This window comes from Scomber japonicus, chromosome 9 (assembly GCF_027409825.1).
Source record: "Scomber japonicus isolate fScoJap1 chromosome 9, fScoJap1.pri, whole genome shotgun sequence".
Taxonomy (NCBI): Eukaryota; Metazoa; Chordata; class Actinopteri; order Scombriformes; family Scombridae; genus Scomber; species Scomber japonicus.
The window spans coordinates 9,303,453-9,328,120 of NC_070586.1; the positions used below are offsets into that span (position 1 = coordinate 9,303,453).

The 24,668-nt window shown below is 38.7% G+C and overlaps 1 protein-coding gene across 1 annotated transcript; it reads right to left on the reverse strand.

Annotated features, from left to right (window-relative positions):
• Positions 1-34: 34 nt before the first annotated feature.
• rufy3 (RUN and FYVE domain containing 3) lies at positions 35-23,062 on the reverse strand. Its single transcript, XM_053325771.1, has 18 exons — positions 22,770-23,062; positions 14,310-14,483; positions 13,536-13,653; positions 13,221-13,322; positions 12,284-12,407; positions 10,944-11,008; positions 9,422-9,487; positions 9,260-9,329; positions 9,071-9,163; positions 7,550-7,633; positions 7,222-7,389; positions 5,939-6,036; positions 4,558-4,677; positions 3,469-3,586; positions 2,832-2,917; positions 2,702-2,729; positions 2,221-2,298; positions 35-507 (listed from the first exon to the last, which is right to left on the reverse strand). The coding sequence occupies exons 1-18, from the start codon at positions 23,041-23,043 to the stop codon at positions 364-366; spliced, it is 2,010 nt and encodes a 669-aa protein (XP_053181746.1). The 5' UTR covers positions 23,044-23,062; the 3' UTR covers positions 35-363.
• Between the last annotated feature and the right edge of the window lie 1,606 nt (positions 23,063-24,668).

Sequence of the window (24,668 nt, forward strand, 5' to 3'; positions counted from 1 at the left end):
TTCCATGAATGAGATGATTTAGTTTTACTCTTCAGCTGTATGCGTGCAGGTTTTCACTCCCAACAGAAATACCACAGCAGCCGAACTTACTATGTAACACACTTTCAACCAGAAAAGGGATTTTTTTAAAAAAAATGGCTCCAGCAGCATTTCTAATTGTCATGGAAACCTGCAAACACACAGCTCAAGTTTGAGCCCCGCTGAATTTAAAAAAGGACCCCCGTCAGATCTTTCACGACGTCTCGAGTCATGAAGTGAAAAAGTGCATTTTAGCAGTGCCAGTTTTAGAAATCAATGCCTTGCGTGTTTCCGTGTGTCTGATGTTGGTCGTCATGGTTTCGGGGTAAAATTGCTGGAGCTGGTTCATGTTGGCGTTGAAGCGTATTGTTGGAGTAGCTGAGAGTAGCAGGCGCTGCACACAGTCTCTGGGAGAATGGAGGAAGGTAACGGCAGCTCGTTGCACACGCAGCTCTCACAGAAAACACCGGCGCAGTTTTTACACTGTTTCTACAAATAAATAAAAAAGGGGGGGGGGGGGGGGGGGGGGGGCAGGATAATAATAATGAACACATATGGAAGAAATATATAAAAATGATAAAATTATAGTAAGTGAGTGTTGATTTAAAATAAAGGAGTTACATATCTGACTCAACAGTCGTGTCTCTGCAAGATTTTTAACTATTACTTTATATAATATTACCTTCATGCTCAATTCTGATTTTTTTGGTCAGATTTGATCTTTTTGTGTCAATGGTTCATATTCATGTTTATAAATGACATGTATTTGACTCCTATGTGAACACTGCTGAGATCCTAAACTGCTGCACATGCACAGGTTTAACTAAAATGTGAACTGCATCAAAAATAAGAGCAATAACATCATTTATGTGACAGTCAAATAGAATAAAAATAGAATAAATAAATAAAAGTGTCTCCATTAATGTCCCAGCAAATTTTAAACTTCCATGTTTATTTTTAAATCAGGCTGTGAGTAAGGTTGGGTAGCGTTTAAAAAATGACAATACCAGTACCAATCCAAGTTCTCCTTAAATCCTTAAAGTAATACTGATACTAATAGAGTACTTCATTAGATACTCATTACACATTTAGTGCTCATTTAGTGCTCTTGGGTGCTGAACTGCTAAGTGCGCTAACTCAAATTGACCATGACATAGCTGCTGTGGCAGTTAGCCAATCACATGTGGCATTAAATCGAAGAACGCCTGCGGTGATTGGCTGTGAGGACGTCCATACAAATGTGCAAAAGTGCAAAAGGGATGGATTGCAGGTATCGTTTGACGGGAGACGTTTCATTACTACTTGGGCAAATTAAAAGAATTTTAAAGAGATGTAACAAAAAAAACCTGCAATGAAATGTGACATATATAAATATGACCATTCTGACATCGATGCCACAGCCAGAGATCAGATTTGAATCAGATCTAGGGACACATTTGTAAATGGCCCAAATCTGATATGAAGAAGAAGAAAATCACTTGGAGACAAAAATAATCAACTTTGGGCAATTTCAGTCCTGACCTCTGAATGAATCTTCATTTTTTATATATTCAGGAAGGAAAAGTCATCACAGGAGTTTCAAACCAAACAGCTGATATACTCAAGAAACCAAACTATTTCTTTGTCTGTTGCCCTTTTCCAAAACAAAAAGGGTTCGATAAACCATTTTATAAATGACAGCTTGATCTTTTCCCTCTGAGATTAAATTATGTGACATCTGTGCTGATCGAACCGAAGATTAAAAAAAAAAAAAAAAGGAAACTAAATTATTTCTTTGACGTTATCATCGCTGTTTTCATACATCTCCTCTTCAGGCTGTCAGTGAGGCACAAATGAGATTAAATGTCAATATTTTATTCTGGACTGGACTAAAAAAACAAGTCAGGCTCCTAAAATCAATTTACTGTGAGTCTGCAGCCACGTTAGTTACTTAATGTAATGTTTACCATGCTCACTAAATTAGCTTAGCCTGTTAGCATGCTAATTAGCACTTAGCACAAAGTGAAGCTGAGGCTAGTGGAAATATCCCAAAACCAGACTAAACATGACTTCTAGGCAGAGGCAGAGTCTGTAAGGTGTCAAGTTTATTTAAAATAGTTGCATAAATACTAAACAGACTGCTAATAAACCACTCAACATTATTATAGTGCTAAAACTTGTAATTTAAGATGATTCAGCACAATTCGGATCAATCGTCAATACCTTTGTCTTCAGGAGGGAGTCGTCCTGTTCACACATTGTACAGATGGTCGGATGACTGATCTCCACGAACGACTCATCCTGGAGAAAATGTAAAAAAAAAAAAAAAAGGCATTAAAGGACCAGTGTGTAGGATTTAGTGCCATCTAGTGGTGAAGTTAAGTTAAGATTATTTTACACTCATCAAAACATTTATATTATATATTTCTATTCCATTTCTGCCACTTCTGTTTCACTGCATGTCTCTAAATTCTAGACACTGCTCCTTTAATGCTATAAATCCTTGGTTTGGATATGAGCTGTTCCTGTACATGACTGCATCTTCAGACAACAATCTGGGCTTTTTAATTGATCAGAGAAAAGGAAATTATACTAGCAAAACTTTTTTTTGATGTATTTGTGTTCTCAGAAGTTAAATTGAAATGTTTTCACTTGTAATAAAAAAAAAAGGGGGACAGTTCATTTAGAGATTTTTAGTCCTCACCTGCTCGTCTTCGTGATGTGACAAAGACCTTAAAGGAAAAAAAAGAGACATATAAAATATATCAATATAAATATTTTTTCCCCATAATATTTCCTATATTTTAAAAGCTGTAGTACTTTAAACTACTTACAAGCTGGAGCTCAGACTGGTTTTGTCCTCTGCTCCTGTGTGTAACTGATCAATCTCCCTTTTGGCTGACGGGGATTCAGGAGGAGGCTGCAGGTAACACACACACACACACACACACACACACACACACACACACACACACACACACACACACACACACACACACACACACACACACACACACACACACACACACACACACACACACACACACATTTTAATCAAACTATACAACTTCAAAACTTATCTTATTATCATTGATTTAGAGTCGTGTTTCTCTCCACCTGGTGAATGTAAGTCCAATATTCACTCTCTTTTAGCTCTGTTTTTGCTCTCTACCTTTAACTCCTGAGGGTAATATCTGGCTCTTTAGCTTCTCAATGCTCCACTATGTTCACCAGCTAGTCTACAGCTGCCTTCTGGGGCCCAAAACAACACCATGAGAGCCCTGAGAGTGAACCAAAACAGTAAAGTTGCAGCTGGACATCTAAAAAATGAGATAATCACTACTCACTATGAAACTCTATGAAGCTGACTGGAGCTACAGAGTTGACATTAAACTGTGATATTTCATACATTATTATATAAATATTGATTACAGCCTCTTTAATTGAGCACAATTATGAGCATAAATGTACTTTTGGTATGTTCTCTGGGTGTTTTCTTTCCCTCCGAGGAGTACTGGACTGTCTGACGTCAACATGATGCTCACTTCTTCGCTCTCGCTCCTTCTTCAGCTCCACCTCCAGATTAGACCTGAAACAACAAAGAAATATTCAAAAACACTGAAGTTTGGTTTTCTTTTTGTTTTGTTTTAAGGTACAGTATTATTTTAAACAAGGAAATGATTTTTTCTACTATTAATAATCTAACGGTGAAAAAAGTGAGAACATTTATGAAAACCATAAACCATAATCATCATCATTTTTTACCATCAGCAGACAAAACTTGATGCATCAATTCAATTCAAAATATAGAGTAAGTTATTTTATATATATATAAGTAATATATATTTATTTTATATATATAAGTAATAATAGTAACTTTATTTGTTTATCACCTTTCATACAAGAAATCCAGAAGTGCTTTACAACTTTACAACAAAATAGTAAAAAATGGTACACAGTAAAAGTAGCTTAAAAAATAGAATAAATATAATATATAAAATCAAGTAAAATACAACATGTTTAAAGATAAAAGATAAAAGTCAGAACATTTATTTAAATGGATTAAATCATGGTTGTTTTTTTGTTTTTTTATGGGATTTGTTGATACTAACCCTCCTGTTGTCCTCGAGTCAAGGAAGGGAGGGAGGAAAAAGGAAGGAAGAGAGGGAGGGAGGGAGGGAGGGAGGAAGGAAGGAAGGAAAGGAGGGAGAGAGGAAGGAAGGAAGGAAAGGAAAGGAGGAAGGGAGGAAAGAAGGAAGGTAATGGGGAGGAAAGAAGGACAGGAAAGAAGGAAGGTAATGGGAAGGAAAGAAAGAGAGAAGGAGGGAGGAAGGACAGAAGGAAGGAAGGAAGGGAGGAAGGGAGGAAGGGAGGAAAGAAGGAACAGTCGAACCAGACAGGGTCAAGTTGACCCGGGAGGACGACACAAAGGTTAAAAACTTAATTATCCTTAAAAAAAACTTAACTTAAAGTATCCTTTAAAAAAAAAACTACATCACATTCCTCCTCCTCCTCCTCCTCCTCCTCCTCCTCCTCCTCCTCCTCCATTTTTTTTCTTACCTGTGTTTCCTGAGCTGCTCCACTTCCTCCTGCAGACTCTCGATTTTATCTCCAAACTCCTGTTTGAAGAGCCGGTTGGCCTCTAAAGCCAGATCCTTCTCTTTCTCAGCCTGTTTGGATCTGGTTTGAGGTAAGGAGGAAGGGGGGTATAAGGGGGTTTGGGGTGTCACATAAAATTATGGTACACAAAAAAATAAAAAATAAAACTTAAAATGAAAACAAACATGGTTAAAAAAAAAAGAAAAAAAGGGATGTGAACTAAAAATTTAAAAAACAACAAACTCAATGACCAACAGGAAATGATTCAGCCAAAGAATTATGAAGCAGGCCTTTTTCTTTTTGTTGTTTATCGTTTTATTAGCCTAATGATTACTACAGTTTACACCAATGTTATGTTCACATACAATTCAAAATTAATAAATTAATTTTGCCCTTTTTTCCTCTTTGTTTGTCTCGCTCCTCGGCCCTCATCCTCTCCTTCTACACTTGAATGCAGATCCCCAAAATAACCACAAACCCCCCCTCGGATATCGGTCCCTAAACGCCACATTAGATTCTCTCTGGTAGTGTTTTGATATCTTTGGGATTACATTAAAGCAACACCACACTACCTTCCCAAATATCCAAGGCTGTGTTTTTTTGCTCGTACATTAATATAATCATCATCATCATCATCATCGTCATCATCATCATCAGTCCATCAAATCTTAAAAAGAGAGCCAGACTTCCCAGAGCAGACTTTCCAACACAACATAACTCGTCTTATCTTTGCCAAAAAATAAGCATTAATGGGAGTCATATTAAAAAGAAAGGTATAACCCTGACCTGGCGAACAGATCTGTTAGAGAACACAAGGATTAAGGGCTGCTAAAAGGATTCGATTCAGTCCACACTACTCAAAGCTGATGCAGGAGAGCCACTGCAGGAGGAGGATTTTTGGGAAGATGTTTTTTTTTTTGTGTTTTTTTGTCTTTTCAACAACAGAGGAGCATCGTACAGAAAAGATAGACATCCTACTTTGGTTATTTCTATATTAGGCAGGGTTGTATGTTTGTATTCAGATGTATGAAAGCGGGAAGGAGCGAGGGAAAGGCTCCGCTACTGCTGCAGATGGAGCAGCTTCCCTGCCGCTGAGTTCAGGTTTTTGGCCTGCTTCACCAGATGTTTCTCACTGATCGAGAGATTTCAAATAATAATAACGAACGGACGGATGGATGATGGAAACACAAAAATAATAATTAAATGATATAAAAAAGTGAAAAGTGAAGGAGAAAAATGTGACAAAACAGGACAACAAGAGATTTAACTGTAAGACTTTTTTTTTTTTTTTTTTAACAACACACCAATCGTGACACTGTGTGAGATGTGTATGATCGCTCACCTGCTCTCCAGATGTTTCACAGTTCCTGACATCTGGTTTATCTTCTCCTCCAAGCGAGCGATGGCTTCACTCTTCTGTTTGGAGCTGGACTCTGCGCTCTGAGGACCAAGGACCATGTTAGTCAACTGACATCCCATTAAACAGCTAGGATAATAATAATAATAATAATAATAATAATATAGATTTTTGGGGCCGGTGTCAATTCAGATATCGATAGGTGGAAGAATTCTGACATTGATATATATCGACTGATAATCTTACATATACACAATATATGAATGAACATATTTTAGGGCCGTTTCCACTGCAGGGACTTCAGGCTAATTTTACGGGGCCATGACCGTTGGCGTGTGTCTCCATAGCAGGAACCTCCCCTGAATGACGGAACTTTTACGAGGGGCAAAACGAGTCCCTGCCTCTGAGTTTGTACGAAAAACTCCTGGGTGGGGATGTGACGTTGACAAAAGGCCCCAAAATAAATGTGCAACGAGCGAAACCTCCAGAGATCAGTGGGTCCTATCAAGGTCCTACTCTGCAATGGAGACACAACGGCCTAGAAGACTGAGTGAGAGGAAGTTCCTGTAAAGTTCCCGCCTCCTAAATTTTAACCTGGAACTTCCTTCATGGAAAACAAAGATAGAAACAAAGATAACCTGAACCTGGGGTATTTCTAAAATGTTTTTGATTTAGATTGTATGAAAACATGATTAGGGCTGGGCAATACTCTATATTATACCGATATCATGATATTTTATAGATATCGTCTTTGATTTTGAATATAAAAATATATAGTCATTCCTACAATATTGTTAAAATATGGATATTGAAGATTTTAAAGGCTGTATTGCAGTAAAAATGTAATTTTATGAGCTGAACAGACTGTTCTATTATCTGCCTTTTATCCACTTACTCATTATATCCACATTACTGGTGATTATCAAAAATATCAAAATATAAATATTTTGTTATTAGTGGAGCCTATGCCTTAATTCAGGGTAAATATTTCCCATTTTAGCAGAAGGATTGAGAGTAATTTTAACTAACTGATCACTGCCATATTCACCATGTCTAAGTTTTAATATATTTTGCAGAGTTTTTGTCCTGTAAAAATCCACTGATATATAGAAAGTGATAAGTGACACATTTAATATTTCAAACACAGACAGAAATGGTTTGTGAGAGCAGAAAAAAACCACAAACTAAATCTTTACACCAAATTTCTCAAACAAACAGCTGGTGTACATCCTGCATGCTACTTAAAGGTTGGGAAAACGCAGCCTGACCTGTGACTTGTGTCCAAGCTGTTGGTTGATGGTGCGGAGGTCGTCCAGCTGCTGTCGGAGCTCCACCAGAGCGTCCTGCTTCTCACAGATGTCTTTCTCCAGCATCTTCATGGACAGCTCCATCTCCTGCTTCATCCCGATCTGCACCTCCAGCTCCTTCTCCACATCCTGCACAGAGATCAGCTCCACCTCAGATACTCTCACAGACATTATATATATATATAATAATCTAGACACAAACAACCACTTTCACACTATAAACTAACTCAGTAAAGTACTTCTACTCTAAAAAGGGTGACATTTGTATTTTGGGGAGTCTGAAACTCACCAATCGAAGCAGAGTTTCCTCTTTAAGCTGCTTGCGTGTTTCACCCAGAGCTTGACCGTCTGGTGCTGAGTCACTTCTTAATGCCTGAAGAAAAGAATTAAAAGCATTAAAAGAGAGAAACACAAGATTATTATATTTATTGTAAATTTATATTGTAGAAATATTGAACTTTAAACCAAATATTGTATTGTCTTGAGTTGGTCAATATGGGTTAAAATATCATGATTTGAATATTTGCTCGCTATTAATATCTATCATGATATTACAAATGTGGGAAAAATCTTAAATATCTATATATTTAATGTGATGAACTGAATTCCTTAAATATCAAAGGCACTTCATATATGTTATATTTTCTGAGTGTTTGAGTAAAAGTAGCATGAAATCATTCATTTTAACAACAACATTTTTCAAATTGAGAACAAAGGATGGTTTTATTGTCCTGATATGACTCCACTGAAAGTCAATTAACTTTCATATTGAATTATAGCCCGGCCGAACAGGAAGTACCCAGTGTTCTGATCGCTGTGACCCACAGATCTAGTTATGTGCTTAAAGACTCTGATGTTAAATGTTTCTGACTGAAATGAAAAACTACTTTAAAAACTAACTACTTTAAAGTCATTCTAACAAAAGTTTACTACTAAAGCTACTAAAAATATTAATTATGTGTTTAACCTTTGTGTCGTCCTCTCGGGTCAAATTGACCCCGTCTAATTTGGTGGTTCTTTCTTTCCTCCCTTCCTTCCATCCTTCCGTCTGTCTGTCCTTCCTCCCTCCCTCTTTCTCTCTCTCTCTCTTTCCTCCCTCCTTCCTTCCTTTCTTTCCTTCTGTCCTTCCTCCCTCCTTCTCTCTTTCTTTCCGTCCTTCCTTCCTTCCTTCCTTTTTCCTCCCTTCCTTCCTCCCTCCCTCCTTCTCTCTTTCTTTTCTTCCTCTCTCTTTCCTTCTTCCTTCCTTCCTCCCTCCTTTCCTTCCTTCCTCCCTTCCTTCTTTCACTCCCTCCTCCCTTCCTTCCTTCTTTCCTCCCTCCCTTCCTTCTTTCCTCCCTCCCTCCCTCCCTTCCTTCTTTCCTCCCTCCCTTCCTTCTTTCCTCCCTCCCTTCCTTCCTTCCCCTTCCTTCTTCCTCCCTCTATCCCTCACTCCCTCCCCTTCATTCTTCCTCCCTTCCCTCCCTCCTTTCCTTCCTTCTTCCTCCCTTGACTCGAGGACAACAGGAGGGTTAAATTATAAATACTTTGGACTCATACAAAGTTTGTTTTACCGTTAACAACTTAAAAAAACCCCAACTAATCACATCCATAAAAAAGTGTTTGATGATAAAGAACAATATTTGAGTTAATCTGGACCATCTCCCATAATTTAGAAGTTTTAATAACATCTTTAGCTCTCCCTGCAATAGCAAAGACTTCAAAAAGTTATCATATATTATGATTAAGTGTTCTGAATTCACTGTTTGGGTGAAAACGGGAAAATTTCAGTTTGATAAAAATGTTAAATTGATTTAGTAGAGGTTGTGTTCACCTTCCTACTGGAGTCCAGCTGATATGAGCTCTCCTCCTTTACTCTCTCCACGTCTTCTTGTAAAGTGATGATCCGGTTATTTGCCACCGCGAGCTGTGGAGACGAAAGTCAAACAAACGCTTCTGTAAACAGGCGTTGTTTCTTTAAAAAGAGAGACGAGTAATCCTGATCACATGAAGCTGAACTCACCTCTTCTGTTAACTTTGTGTTGGACTTTTCCAGAGCGTCCACCTTGGCCTGGAGGTTATTTACTGACGCACTATTAAAAAAAACAGACAAAACGCTCCTATTAGTCGTCATAATGTTCAATGAGCTGCAGAGCAAAGCGGAGAGATGGTCGCCATGACAAACCTTAAATGTCTGTTCAGCTCTTCCACGTAATTCTTCTGATCGAGAATCGCTGTGATCTGACCGTCACTGAAGAGGAGAGACAAAAAAAAAGAGAAAGATGGATGAAACACAGATTAAACAGGGGGAAAAAGAAATCGTTGCACTTTAAATTAAGTCAGTGAATGCACCACGGATTATAATTCAATCTGCAGCACACTAAAGAATATCTGATATCACCTTCATAAGATAAATGTTTAAGTGTGAATCATAAGTCTCCGTCCGTCTGAATGCTAAGAAGTTAGAGGCAGAGCAGCAACAACACATGGATGTTAGATTTGCAATGAAAGTAGATCCATATTTAAATTAAAAGGCAATAACTTCAGAGGGATTTCTAAATGAAATCTCAACTGTACTGAACATTTAAAATGATAAGTTTTCAAATCTATCTTAAAACACCAGTCAGATTTTGCTCTCTGTAATTATTTCTGGTGATTATACAGAACTATTAAATGACCTATTAAAATCCACAGTTCTCATTTTGAACAAAAATCTATTTAAATATTTATCCACCGATAATACAAAGCCTCAGCCAACTGAGCTTGAGTCATATCAAGTGGATATCTGCCACATTTACAGGATTTTTAGCTCTCTTTTTTTATGGTTTAATATAAAAAACAAATAAATAAATAAATAAATAAAATGGATTTTGTCCCACATCTCTTGCACTGATCTCTTAACCCTCCTGTTGTCCTCGAGTCAAGGAAGGAACGGAGGAGGGAAGAATGAAGGAAGGGATGGAAGAAGCAAGAAAAGGAGGGAGGATGGAAGAACGAAGGAAGGGAGGGAGGATGGAAGGAAAGGAGGGAGGGTGGAAGAACGAAGGAAGGGAGGGAGGATGGAAGGACAGGAGGGAGGATGGAAGAAGGAAGGAAAGGAGGGAGGATGGAAGAAGCAAGGAAAGGAGGGACGAAGCAAGGAAAGGAGGGAGGAAAGAAGAAGGAAGGAAAGGAGGGAGGAGGGAAGAAGGAAGGAAAGGAGGGAGGATGGAAGAACGAAGGAAGGGAGGGAGGATGGAAGGAAAGGAGGGAGGGTGGAAGAACGAAGGAAGGGAGGGAGGATGGAAGGACAGGAGGGAGGATGGAAGAAGGAAGGAAAGGAGGGAGGATGGAAGAAGCAAGGAAAGGAGGGACGAAGCAAGGAAAGGAGGGAGGAAAGAAGAAGGAAGGAAAGGAGGGAGGAGGGAAGAAGGAAGGAAAGGAGGGAGGAGGGAAGAAAGAAGGACAGAGGATAGAAGGAAGGAAGAAAGGGAGGAAAGAAAGAGAGAAGGGAGGAAGGACAGAAGCGAGGAAGAAAGGGAGTAAAGAAAGAGAGAAGGAGGGAGGAATTTGACCCGGGAGGACGACAGGAAGGTCAATAGACATTATGAACAGGCATCAGTGTTCATTTGCAGCTCTTCAACTAGTGAATCTATCCTGTAACACTAAATATATCTGAGAGTTAAATAAATCTAATTGATGGTTAAAGATGAAGCAGCAGCACTCACCCCTCTGCACTCTTACTGCTGTGTCCGCCGTCTTTGAGGTACATCGAGAAATCGATCACACCGACCTGCAGGCAGAATTTAATAAGAAACAGAAAATCAATGACAAGCTAAAAAAAAAAGAAAACCCACGAGAGAGAGAGAGAGAGAGCACAATGATCTGCTGTCTCATCCTTGTTTGAAGCATAGAGCGACGTGTTTAATGCCTCATCATGAAGACTTGGACAAAAATAAAAATAAATGTTGATTTAAATATTTCAGCAGTCAGTGTAGCTTCTGATAGTGTCTGAGAGGTTACACCAGAGGTGTCAAACTCATTTTCATTCAAGGGCCACATACAGCCCAATTTGATCTGATGTGGGCTGGATCATTAAAAAGAAGGAAGGAAGGAGGGACGAAAAAAAGGAAGGAATGAAGGAAGGAACGAAAAGGAGACAGGAAAGAAAGATGGAAGGAAGGAGGGAAGACAAAAAGGAAGGAAGGAATGAAAAGGAGACAGGAAAGAAAGATGGAAAGAAGGAGGGAGGGAAGAACGATATGATGGACGGACAGAATGAAGGAAGGAAGAAAGGGAGGAAGGACAGAAGAAAGGAAGTAAGGAAAGATGGAAGGAAGGAGGGAAGAAAAAAGGAAAGAAGGAAGGAACGAAAAGGAGACAGGAAAGAAAGATGGAAGGAAGGAGGGAGGGAGGGAGGGAGGGAGGAAAGATATGGACGGACAGAGTGAAGGAAGGAAGAAAGGGAGGAAGGGCAGAAGAAAGGAAGTAAGGAATGGATGGAAGGAAGGATAAAAGGAACGAAAAGAAGACAGGAAGAAAAGAAAGGGAGGAAGGAAACATGGAAGGAAGGACAGACGAAAGGACAGAAGGAAGGAAGGAGGGAAGGAAGGAAGGAAGGAAGGAAGGAAGGTGGGCCGAATTGGACCCCTCAGCGGTTTCTTCTTTCTTATCAGCTGTGTGTGTATCTGTTGATCTGGATGGAGAGCTGCTGCATATAATTACCTTTACACAGATAAATAACATTCCTTAAAGTGTAAATTCAATACTTAGAGGACATATCACATTTGGTGATAAATGAAAAAAGCCAGAATGAAAAAAGTTCAAATATAAGATTCAAACCAACATAACTAAACACTATGTCTCTCTTTCTGCTGCTGGTGTATTTATTTAAAGTGTATCAGCTGACACACTCCCGTCACAAAAACACCATAACTACACTGAGCCAGTACTCTGAAGAACAGTTTCTCTTTACTTCCTGCAAACCCGAGTGAAAAACTGAAGTGCATTTGATTCAGTTCCTTGTGGTGTTTCTGATGAATGCTGGTGGAAGTGAAAGCAGATTAACCTGTGAGTCCAGGTCTTCTCCCTTCATACACAGATTGGCATCGATGACATTTAATCCGACGAGAAGCCCGGCGATGACGGCTCCCTCCTCCTCCATCATCAACGCGTTCGGCTCGTAGAATTCACTGCAGAGAGGAAACAGATTCAACTTCTTTTTTAAGCATTTCTGAATGTAAATCATGTGCTGGAACAGTATTTAGATTATTTTAATATAGTATCTGCAAACTTTTAAAGTACAAATGTAATGACTTATAAGTAGGACTGCACGATACGAACAAATGATCGTATTTCAATATTGAAGCCAAATATCTCGATATCGATATTATGTACGATATATATGATTTCACACTTGTTTGAAATGTAAAGTGTAGCAACAGCGCAAATTAAGTATTCTTAAACAAAACAGCATAATAATACCAAATAGACAAAATAATTTATTAATCACAACAGACCAATAACTGTATTAAGATGCATTGGAATAAAAAAATAAACATTTTTATGCAGCCTCTACTTTTCAACAATGCTTTAACAATATTTTAAATGTAACAACAGTGAAAATTAAATCTTTGGCTGCATAAAAAATAAATACATAGAACCGCTGAGAGACTCTGATAGACCGTTTGAGTTTTTAATAATAATGTTAATAATGTTAATAACTCTGTTTAAATTAAAACTGAAAGCCTGTCAGCCCGTCATTTTCCTGTTTATTTGTTAACAGTTCAATAGACACATTTGATATCGCCCATATCGTTGCTTTTTGGAATATTAATATCTTGCACCTTTGTATCTAGATATGATAACGATATATCGCTCAGTCCTACTTATAAAGACCTTTTTAATACCTCTTTAATGAAAAAATGATATCATTGCTGTCACAATTCCAGACATTTTAAGACAAATTTAAACCTTGAATATCAAAAAAAGCAGCATGACCAGACCTGAGCAGGTCCTTTCTGTTGATGATGGTCTTCATGTAGTCGGAGAGCTTCTTCTGCATCAGAGCCAGACGTAACCACGCACGTCCTCTTCCTAAAGGAGTTCTGACGTCAAATAAAAAAGGAAAGTTAGACGTGAATACACTTAGAAATTAAAACTGAGACACAAAACTATAAAAAACAACTCTTTATAATCTCTGATTCACAAAGCATGACCTCATTTTGTGCAGAAATCTTTTAATAAACTAAACCTAAAGTTGTGACTGTGAGGAAGCTTTTTTAAAATCTATTTTGGTAACAGATATAAAGCAGACCAACCTGAGGCCCGGCAGGTCTTTTACACTGGCAGTGATCTCTCCCGCCTCGGGGGTCAGCTTCTCCACCAGCTCCAACGCCCCCCAGAACGACTTGTTCTGCCCCAGGAACGTCTTCTTGGCTGATTCATTGATTGAGAAAAGGTGTTTTGTTATTTGGCATTTTATTCTTAAAGGATTTGGGTCATTTAGTCATCACACAGGAAGTAATACTGAGAAACAGAAACCAACTAGTCTCCCATCCTCCTTCCTACCTTCCTTCCCTTCTTCCCTTCCTTCTTCCTCCCTTCCATCCTTCCTTCCTCCCACCCTTCCGTCCTCCCTCCTTTCCTTCTTCCTTCCTCCCTTCCGTCCTCCCACCTTTACCTCCTTCCTTCCTCCCTCCTTTCCCCTTTCCTTCTTTGTTCCTCCCATCCTTCCTTGTTCCTCCCTTCCATCCTTCTTTCCTCCCACCCTTCCCTCCTTCATTCCTCCCTCCTTTCCCCTTTCCTTCCTTCCTTCTTTCCTTCTTCCTCCCTCCTTTCCCCTTTCCTTCCTTCTTCCTCCCTTCCATCCTTCCTTCCTCCCTCCCTTCTTTCCCCTTTCCTTCCTTCTTCCTCCCTTCCATCCTTCCTTCCTCCCTCCCTTCCATCCTTCCTTCCTCCCTCCCCTCGTTCCTTCCTCCTTTCCTTCCTTGCCTCGAGGACAACAGGAGGGTTAAACCTTACAGACTTGTGCTTGTACTAATGAAGTACTTTTTAAAGCATGCTGTGGATGTATTTCAGTGTATTATTCGTACTTTTCAAGCCGTGTTTCAGACAGTGCTCCATCACCACAAAGAACTGCTGCAGAGGTGCATAGTCCGAGTCCAGCGTGCGTCCCAGGTTGAGAGCGGACTCGATCAGGCCCTTGATGCTCAGTTTGGCCATGTTCATCAGGTTAAGTCTTTCAATTGTGATGGGATCCTTAGGGTCTAGAAAAGAAAGACAGAAAAGAAAAACAAAAAAGGTCATTATAGTGCTCTCAAAGTTATGAGACAAAAAGCAGGAATGACTCATCGGGAGAGATCAGGGAACAAGATCTGTTTTAGTCACTTCTGTTTTAGCTTCGATACTAAAATATCTGCTGTTTTCCAGGAAGTGAAATCAATGTAGTTTTGATAACATGAGACAGGAGTACGTCTTGTCAGGAGGATAAAATCACCAACAACATATTTTCTGTTATTACGAAAGCTGGGGTGAAACTTTAGGAGCTAAAACAGCAAAAACCTTTCATTCATTTTTAATATAAATCTACAATAAGGAGAAAATGGTTCAATATGCCACACCTAATAACTTTATCCCTTTATTGGTGGTACTGTATGATGCATGTACTGTATATGTCAATGCTAATCCATTATTTATATTACAGGATAACAGACACTGAGAGGCTTTTAGTAGAGGAGTGGTCCGGGGTTAATATGTCCTATAGCATTAGTTTACATTATTAATGCATCTCTAGTTTACATTAGCATGGACTTTAGGTATAGGTTACATAATTGTGACATCAAAAGCAAAAAATCAACAGAAAGGGAAGGACACATTTGGTATGTTATTTCTAAAATATTTTCAAAATATAATTTTATTTTAGGTACAATCTTTAATTTTTAGTTATTTTCTATTTATCTATCTATCTAAGTTTTAATACACTGACAGGAGCTGATGAGAAATAGTATTTAATTTCATTCTGTGTGCAAATACTCTATGAAATGACAATAAAGCGAATCTTGAATTTTAATCATCATGGCTGTCGGTTTATTTAACCCTCCTGTTGTCCTCGAGTCAAGGAAGGAAGGGAGGAAGGAAGAAGGAAAGGAGGGAGGAAGGAAGAAGTAAGGAAAAAGGAAGGAAGAAGGAAGGAAATGAGGGAGGAAGGAAGGAAAAAGGAAGGAAGGGAGGAAGGAAAGGAAGGAAGGAAGGAAGGAAGGAAGGAGAGAAAGAGGGAGGGAGGAAGGAAGGACAGAAGGAAGGAAGAATGGGGGATGGAGGAAGGAGAGAAGGAAGGGAGGAAGGAGAGAAGGAAGGTAGGAAGGGAGGGGAGAGGAAAGAAAGAGAGAAGGAGGAAGGGAGGAAGGAAGGAAGGAAGGAGAGAAGGAGGGAGGGAGGGAGGAAGGAAGGACAGAAGAAAGGAAGGATGGAGGAAGGAGAGAAGGAAGGGAGGAAAGAAGGAACAGTGAAAATTTAGATTTGATGATTTATTTTGGAATATTTTGACGGGGCCTCTGTGTGTGTCTGCAGCTTCCTGTCTGACATCATGTTGAGTAACAGCTGACAGCGTAACATCACCTCCTGTAAGCTGTGTTATATATTCTCCTCTCATATCTCTCTGACTGTCACATGACCGCTTCTCACCACGGAGCGCTTTGCATTAGAAAGATATTAACTTCTTTATTTCTGCTCTGAAGACACATCAGCAGCTGGATTCATGTTTTCTAACAGTTTCAGGACTCCTACTTTCACTCCTACATTGGTTATATGTTTGTTTGCTGATTTCTGAAAGTAAGGACTTAAAGTCACGCTGTGTTTTTTTTTCTCTCTTCTGTAACTCGTGAATGAAACTCGCCCACAAACAGAAAAAATGAAGCCTTACATTTAATTTCATGCAGTTAAGAGAGTTTGTTGAATCCAATGCATGAGTTTCTTAGTGTAATAGGAAATATAGGAGTAAAAAGTAAGAAAACATTCATGGATGAAACCCTTAAAAAACACAACCCCCCCCCCCCCCCACCTAATTTCCACACTAAAACAATTCTTGGATCTAAGTGTACAGCTAATTATAGAGGAGTACTTTCTCTTATATTGAAAAGGCGACATGCAATAAGATGCCACCTCTGATTCAAACCAGATCACATAATAAGAAACTACAGGTCTGTCTGTATCCAGTAATGTGCAGAAATAACAATGGCTCAAGTGCTAATACAAATGTACATAAACACCAGCCATCAGACATTTAATAGCCAATAAAAAGGACATAAAAAGTCACTATGAGAGGCATTATTTCATATTTAATACCAACAGCTAGCCATGGACAGTATTTAACATGATTCCTGTGATTGTAGATCTCAGTTTAGTTTATTTATTTATTTATTCTAACATGTTAAAATGATTTAATAAAACATATATATAGGCAGAAATGAATCTTCTCCTTTTAGATATTTTTAAAACTATGTTGATATTTGAGACATTTAACATCTGGAAAAGAAAAACCTGCTACAGGAATGATGAAAACTGCAAGAAGCAAAAAATGTAAATGCACTTTTTTTTTTTTTTTGCATTTGAGTTAAATTATTGATGCATAAAATAAAAGCCTCACTGTAAGTATAAGATGGAAAAGTTCACAGCTGGAAATAGACATATGCTGATACTGCAAAAAATATGAAAAATATACATGTAGACCAAACCCCCCCCCCTTTTATGAGACATCCGAAATGAAGCGTCTCTATCAATAAACACAAGTCAGCTTAACATGAAAGTGATTTAGTTACAGCCTCTTAACAAAGCTGATGTCTATCTGTCTATCAGTGGCTCCTTTTGTAATGTCATTACAGTCGACCATTAACCTGCTACAGCACTTATACGCTGAAAGAGCTGCACTGTTGTGATTCTGCCAAGTGGTTGTAAAAAAAACCCCCAAAAAACAACTCAACATGAATCTGGCTCGGGGGAGAAAACTGTAGATCTGCCAATCTGCTTCCTCCTCTGAGCAGGATGTGAGAGGAGAAGGCGTGGCAAAGAGAAGAGGAAGAGGAGAGTCTTCATCCTTAAAATCCACAACATGCAAAAACAACTCAACTCTGCAGTATGACGTTATATTTTGTAACATTAAAAAGAGAGATGCCAAATATAATTTAATTGTCAGCTTAATTTAGTGATAACGGGTCAGTGACGACTAAGGGTTTGCAACATCAGCAATTTAAAAAAAGGTCTTAAAAGCAGCATCAGGTTTGTTCAAATGTGTATTTTGTATTTTTGTTGCTTTTATATAATTTGAATGACATTTGTACAATTGTTTTAAAACCAAAAGACTGAATGCTCCTGAAAATGTCAAATGGTGTAACCACAAAAAAAAGATAAATATTAAATATTTTATCACCTACAGTGTATTTAAGTGGACTTATACTAATAATGACTGTAAGTGTTTCCTGATCTCCATGGTTACCCAGATTAAATGTAATATTTAGAACAATAATATTCCATTAGCTTTATTTAATATAAAAGTTATAATGTAAGATCATGCCAAACTAGTTGATATGTATTTAAGTGTAAGTATTTTGTCAATACTGAGCAGGACATTTCTTAAAAAACAATTTTTTCCCAAATAAGTTTAGACAAATGATGTTAAATCTGTTGCAAACCATAGTATTGCATCACTAAAAGTGGATTACATTTATTCCACATTAGATTTTTTAATGAAAGATTACACCAGTTGGACACTGTGTTGCATCACGTCATCTAATAAATCAAATCAAAAAGTCCTCGCTTGTACTTCCTTGTTGTCTCGTATCGCAGCCCTGCCTTATTTACATGCAGCGTCATCCTGCTGTGTAACTCTCGGGGTCACCAAACACCAAACCACCAGCCCCCCCCCCCTCCCCCTCTCTCTTTTTTTTATTAAATGCATCATGACACAGCATTACCACAGTTCATGAGGTGAAACATGTAGCGTCTGGGGTGATGAGGGGGGGGTAACCGTGTGTCACCACCACGCCCTGACAACAGATCACCACTGTTGGATGCTGAGCTAAATCATCCGTCACATTTTTTTTTTTTTTTTTTTACCTTCATGGGCCGGCTCCGGATCCGGCGTGAGGGAGATGTCATTGAGCTCGCGGAGGCAGAGCCACTCGCCATCGACAGACACGCGAAAGTTGCAGAGATAAATGGTCTCCCGGGCGGCCTGGGTGATCTTGTCGGTGGTGGGAGTCGGGGTTTCGCTCTGAGGCGTCAGATCAGACATGATGACTCAGCTGATGCGAGGAGGCAAAACCAACACCGACCGAGAGGGGGGAAGAGAGCGAGAGGGAGAGAGAGAGAGGGAGGAAGAAAAATAGGCGTAGTAGCTTTTTTTTGTTCCAGACGCCAGCGACGATCCAAAAATAACAGGTTGAAAAAGGAAATCGGAGGATGAAAAGAGCATCCAAAAAAAAAAAAGAAAGGAGGGGAAAAAAAGGCAAAGATGAGAAAGAGAAAGGCCCACAGCAGCTTTTTAGCAGGTGCTGCTTCTCCTCCTCTTTTATGCGTCCTCTCCTCCTCTTTGCTTACAACTGAGTAAAATGTGCTGCCAGTCTTGTGAAAGCCTCTTCTCTTCTCCTCCTCCACTTCCACCTCCTCCTCCTCTTCTTCTTTTTCTTTCTTCAGCCTCTTGTTATCCCTTTTGTGCAGACTTGTGAAGAGGGTGAGGGGCTGAGGTTTTAAAATGCAAGACAGCACCGTGCTGGATGCTCACACATACACACAAACACACACTCTCTCACTCACACAGAAAAAAAAAATCACTACCCTCCTTCTTCTTCTTCTTCTCCTCCTCCGGTCTGCTGCTTTTAGCACCGGTTTGCTGTGATTGGGCTGCTGCCTGTGTGCACCGCAGTGAATGCACTGGGTGGGTGTCGACCAAGATGGCTGACGGTAGTGTTGGATACAGCAACACATCGTCACGTGAGCAGATGGTGCATGCGTAAAAAAAAAAAAAAAAAAGGGAAGGGGGGGAGAGGGATGAGGAGGAGAGTGTGTGTCTGTGTGTGTGTGTGTGTGTGTGTGTGTGGAGGAGGGGGGGGGGGTCCCTAGAGTCTCCATCTGATGCTAATGATGCAGCAGAGGACTCATCTGTCTCTCAAGCATCAACAGCGTCCCCCCCTGACCTCAAAGAGAGGAGGTCTGGTGTGTTTGATGATGTAATTACGGAGCTGGCCGCAGCAGCAAAGCAGCGTTAATAAGGCCAAAAGGTCCTGAGTGTTACTAATTATTGTGTTCTTTTGATTTCTATTCAGGAAAATCAGAAAAAGGTGGAGCATCTCATAAAGGAAACAAGTCTATTAACAAAATAAAATACCCACAAAACTATAGATTAAATTAGGAGATGTTTAGGATGTTGTGTGGGTAACCATAACAACCGGCAGAGGTACCCAATGTTCATTTTACTCAGTTACAAAGTCGGATTAAAGTAAAAAAAAAAAAAACCTGTCATGATTTCACAGCATAGAAACATTAATATTTAACAAAATAAAATACCCTAATTACTTTATATTAAATAAGGAGATATTTAGGATGTTGTGTGGGTAACCATAACAACCGGCAGAGGTACCCAGTGTTCATTTTACTCAGTTACAAAGTCGGATTAAGTTTATGATTTCACAGCATAGAAACATTAATATTTAAGCTTTATCAAGTTATTAATAAATTACATGAGTAATATTTAGGGCTGTTCACATCGCCAATAGCAACCACTGAAGATACAGAAGTCAAGTCACAATTTTTTGATATTTAACCTTCCTGTTGTCTTCCCATCAACTGTGCAACTTTTGTCCTTTCAGGTAAAAACTGACCCGCTCTGATTTGACTGTTTAAGTCAAATTTAAGCAAAATGTATAAATTATCACCAAAGTCTCTGTTAGACCTTTTTAGTTAACGTCATTCAAGCATATTACCACAGGTTTTACACACTAGATAGATAGGTAGATAGATAGATAGATAGATAGATAGATAGATAGATAGATAGATAGATAGATAGATGTGAAGTGGAAGTATAAAGTAGCATCACATGGAAATACTCAAAGTACACGTAGGCTATGTCTGAGTTGTACTTAAACACAGTACTTGAGTAAATGTACTCGATTACTTTCTACCCCCGTCCTAAGTAGGAATGTGCTGATATCAAATGTTCATGCTATGATTACTTTAGGTAAAAACATCACAGTAGAAAGTATTATCACATTAATCATCAGGATCACGTTGTGTTTTATCCACTTTGCATAAAATATAACATCAAAAACTGTTTAAACATACAAACAAAAGCAGGTTGTACAAAGTTTAATTGGACTGGAAATCACTTTAAATACAGCTCAGTGTCTCTTTATATTTTGGATATTCATGATTTTCCTGATTAAATTGATCAATTGATCTCTACGTTGCAAGAACTTTCTAGTAAATGTTATAAGCTGGGTGTTAAAAGCTAAATCATTTTAAAAAGCAGATATATTTGTGTAAAATAATAAGTTATATCTGGCTCTTAAAAGTCAGGAGTACTTCTATATATCTAACTGAAGCTGTCAGATAAATGTAGTGGAGTAGAAAGTACAATATTTCCCTCTGAAATGTCGTGAAGTATAAAGCAGCATCACAAGTAGGCATGGGCCGGTATGAGATTCTGGCGGTATGATAACCATAAGAAAAAATATCACGGTTTCACAGTATGGCGGTATTGCGATTACAGCTCTAAAATGTTCCTAAAAGAAAGAAAAATAAAGACGACCAGCTGCACCACCTGAGGGATTTCTGACCAGCACTTCCTGTCTTTGACCAGACTAAAAACAGCTCATACCTTAGAGTTAGGAACGGTATGACAGAAGATTTGGCGGTTTCGGTTATTGTGGTTTTTCAAATCGCGGTATACCTTGAACACGGTTATCATCCCATGCCTAATCACAAGGACATACTCTATTAGGACGGGGTAATTAATCAATATTATATCCACATTGTGATATCTTATAGGTATCGTATTAGATTCCGAATATCGTGATATGGTGATATACAATAAGCTGCTTTTAAAGGCTGCAATACAGTAAAAATGTAATTTTAAGAGCTTAACATACTCTTCTAGTATCTGTCTTTATCCACTTGGTCATTATATCCACATTACTGATGATTATTGATCAAAAATCACCAATAGTCGTCCTTACAATATTGGTAAAATATCTCTATAGGAGGTATTTGGTGAAAAATATTGATTCTGCCCATATCACCCAGCCCTAAACTCAAGTAAAGTACAAGTAGCTCAAAATTGTACTTAAGTGTAGTACTTTATTACTGTCTACCGCTGAAAGGATATAAATACTTTCACAGCTGTTCTTAATTGAATATCTTTGTAGTTACTTACTTGTTTGTGTTGTGTGTTGTTCACACTGAGGCAAAACAAGCAGTAAGAGGGTTTGACTTTGAGCTCCTGTTTCTAATTATAGTCACATCTTAGCCATTTACAGTTAAAGTGATCGAGTGTATTAAAAATAATCTGAAATTGAGCTAAATGAGCTTTATGAAGTCTGTTAAACACAACAACACACACACACACACACACACACACACACACACACACACACACACGCACACACACACTACAGCTGGATAAGTTTCTAAACCTCACATCTTGTGTTAATTACTTTAAATTACTGATGCTAATGTTATACTGCTTTTTTCTAAAGCAACTAGCAGAACTGAAAGAACTGTGTGTATGTGTGTGTGTGTGTGTGTGTGTGTGAGACAGAGAGTGTGTGTGAGAGAGTGTGAGTGAGAGAGAGTGTGTGTGTGAGTGAATGAGTGAATGAGTGAGTGTGTGTGTGACAGACAGAGTGAGTAAGTGAGTGACTGAGTATATGTGTGTGTGTGTGTGTGTGTGTGTGAGACAGAGAGTGTGTGTGAGAGTGTGTGAGTGACAGAGAGTGTGTGTGTGTGAGTGAATGAGTGAGTGTGTGAGTGAGTGAGTGTGACAGCATGAGTGTTTGTGTGAGTGTATATGTGTGTGTGTGTGTGTGGGTGTGTGACAGACAGTGAGTGAGTGAGTGACTGAGTATATGTGTGTGTGTGTGTGTGTGTGTGTGTGTGTGTGTGTGTGTGTGTGAGTGACAGAGAGTGTGTGTGTGTGTGTGAGTGAATGAGTGAGTGCGTGAGTGCGTGAGTGAGTGAGTGAGTGAGTGTGTGTGTGTGTGTGTGTGTGTGTGTGTGTCCTGCCAGGGAACAACAGATGCAAATTAGCAGTTGTGTTAATTCTACAATGTCCCTTTTAAATAAATAAATAAATAACAATGACTACTGCTGATGTTTTACTGCGTTTTTTGGCAAAGAGATACGAGCATGACGAAACTAGACTGGATGTTATTTATTACCTAATGTTTACAGCTGACACTTTAACTCAGTCACATGGCAGGAAGTTGTTTTGTTCTTGATAGTTAAAAGCTACTGAGGGGGGGGAGGAGGTAAATATTGATCATTTGAGGATAGTTAACACTTACTTTTTTGGCGTTTTGACTCGATCCTTTCAATGTGGAAGTCATACTGTCGGAGTGGAGTGGGCGACAGTGAGCCAGCCGTCCCAAATCTCAAGTTAGAGGAGTTTAAAGCCTCCTTGAAGTAGATCACAGAGGTAGGGGAGAGAGTCTCATCCGGACTGTCAACATGTCCGTTTTCATCTGACGAGTTTTGCCTCTCTGAACTTTCTGACACCTCTGAAGATGACAGCAGGGAGAGCTCTCCTGGTGGTGGTGGTGTGTCCCGCTCCGCCATCATCCTCCTCCTCCTCCTCCTCCTCCTCCTCTTCCTCCTCTCAGTTCATGTGACCCAACACAGCTAGTAGGCTATATGAGCTTAGCTGGTTTAAAAAAACACAAACAAATCAACACAGGTTAGTCTGTTTTACTCCAAAATCTCTCCAGTAATCACTCCGTCCTCCACAAACCCCCTGTGACCCGGATATCACCAAGAATTTGGGGTCAAATCTTGTTGTTAATTTCGCGAGAGTTTGCGAGCTGTGTCAATCCATTTACACTGCCAGAGATAGTACAACCAGAGGAAGATGTGTCGCTAACGGCGGACTCACGACTAGTAATCGAAACCAACTGTGCTCCCATGATTCATTGCGGCGAGTACCAACGGCTCTGACGTGTACTGTGTTGCATCTTCTCTGTGTTAGGCTCTCTGATGAACTATTTATACCTTTCTGGGACATTTTTAGCATTTTAGAAAAACGATGACAGTAAGACTACTTTCTTTTAACCCTTACCTAATCCCTATTTTTAAAAATCCAGGATTAAAACATGTATTTTTTTCAACAGCTTTGTTCAACAGCTTCTTCCTTTTTTATTTTATTGTTATAATTGCACTTTAAGTTAAATTTAAGCTGCCTTGGTTTTCCATTGTCTTACATGCTGTAAGGGTCAAATTTGTCCCATTTTTACATTTGAGATCTGTAAAAACACAATATACACATTTCTTCTGGGGGGACTTTTCCTAATGTGAGCCAGAGTATACAACAATGGAAATAAAATACTTTTAAAAAATAGTTTGTGTAGTTGATACACATTTTTGTCTTATGCAGATGTCCAAATTTGACTTAAAATGTCATTCAAACATGTTTGAGTCTTTATAAGCTATGAAAAATGCTCTATTGTATAGTAAAATAGTGATACATGAAAATAATACACTTCATTAAGGATTAATTAAACATTTATTAATGACTGATGAATGTGAATTAGTGTAGAGATTTAATTATGAGTCAGATTATGAACAGTATGCGAGGATTAAAGACATTTGAATTCGACACATTATTTAACAGTATGCCACACATTGATAGACAACATACAGTCACTGGCAACTTCATTAGGTACACCTGTGTAATCTAATTCAATCCAATGTTTACCTTTATTACTGAGGTAATACTAAGTGATGGTGGTGAACTGGGATTAAAAGCCAACAATTGGGGATAGAAATGTGCAGAATTAAACGTCGCAGATTTTAGTTTTAGGCGTTTTCTACAAGATTGTAAAAGTCAAATGGGGTTTTAATGAATAATTTGGACCATTAAGTTAATGATAGTGGATAAAATAAACACAATCATAGTGTCGTATTATCAGTATGTTTCTGTTTACAGTTACATGAAATAAAATGTTAAAAAACTTGATTAGTGTCTAATTCTGTAGAAATAGAAACAAAAGAAATAAAAATGTTAAAACATGAGCATTTTATTTTATTTAGCCTACAGATGTCTGTACAAGGAAATGTTACTGTAATGAATGAAGAAATAAAAATGTATGTCCTGACGGCACCATCTACTGGTGACAAAGCTACATTACATCATTTCCTGATGTTAATAATTTACTGTGACAGTTAAAATTGAAAGTAGATTTTGACATTGT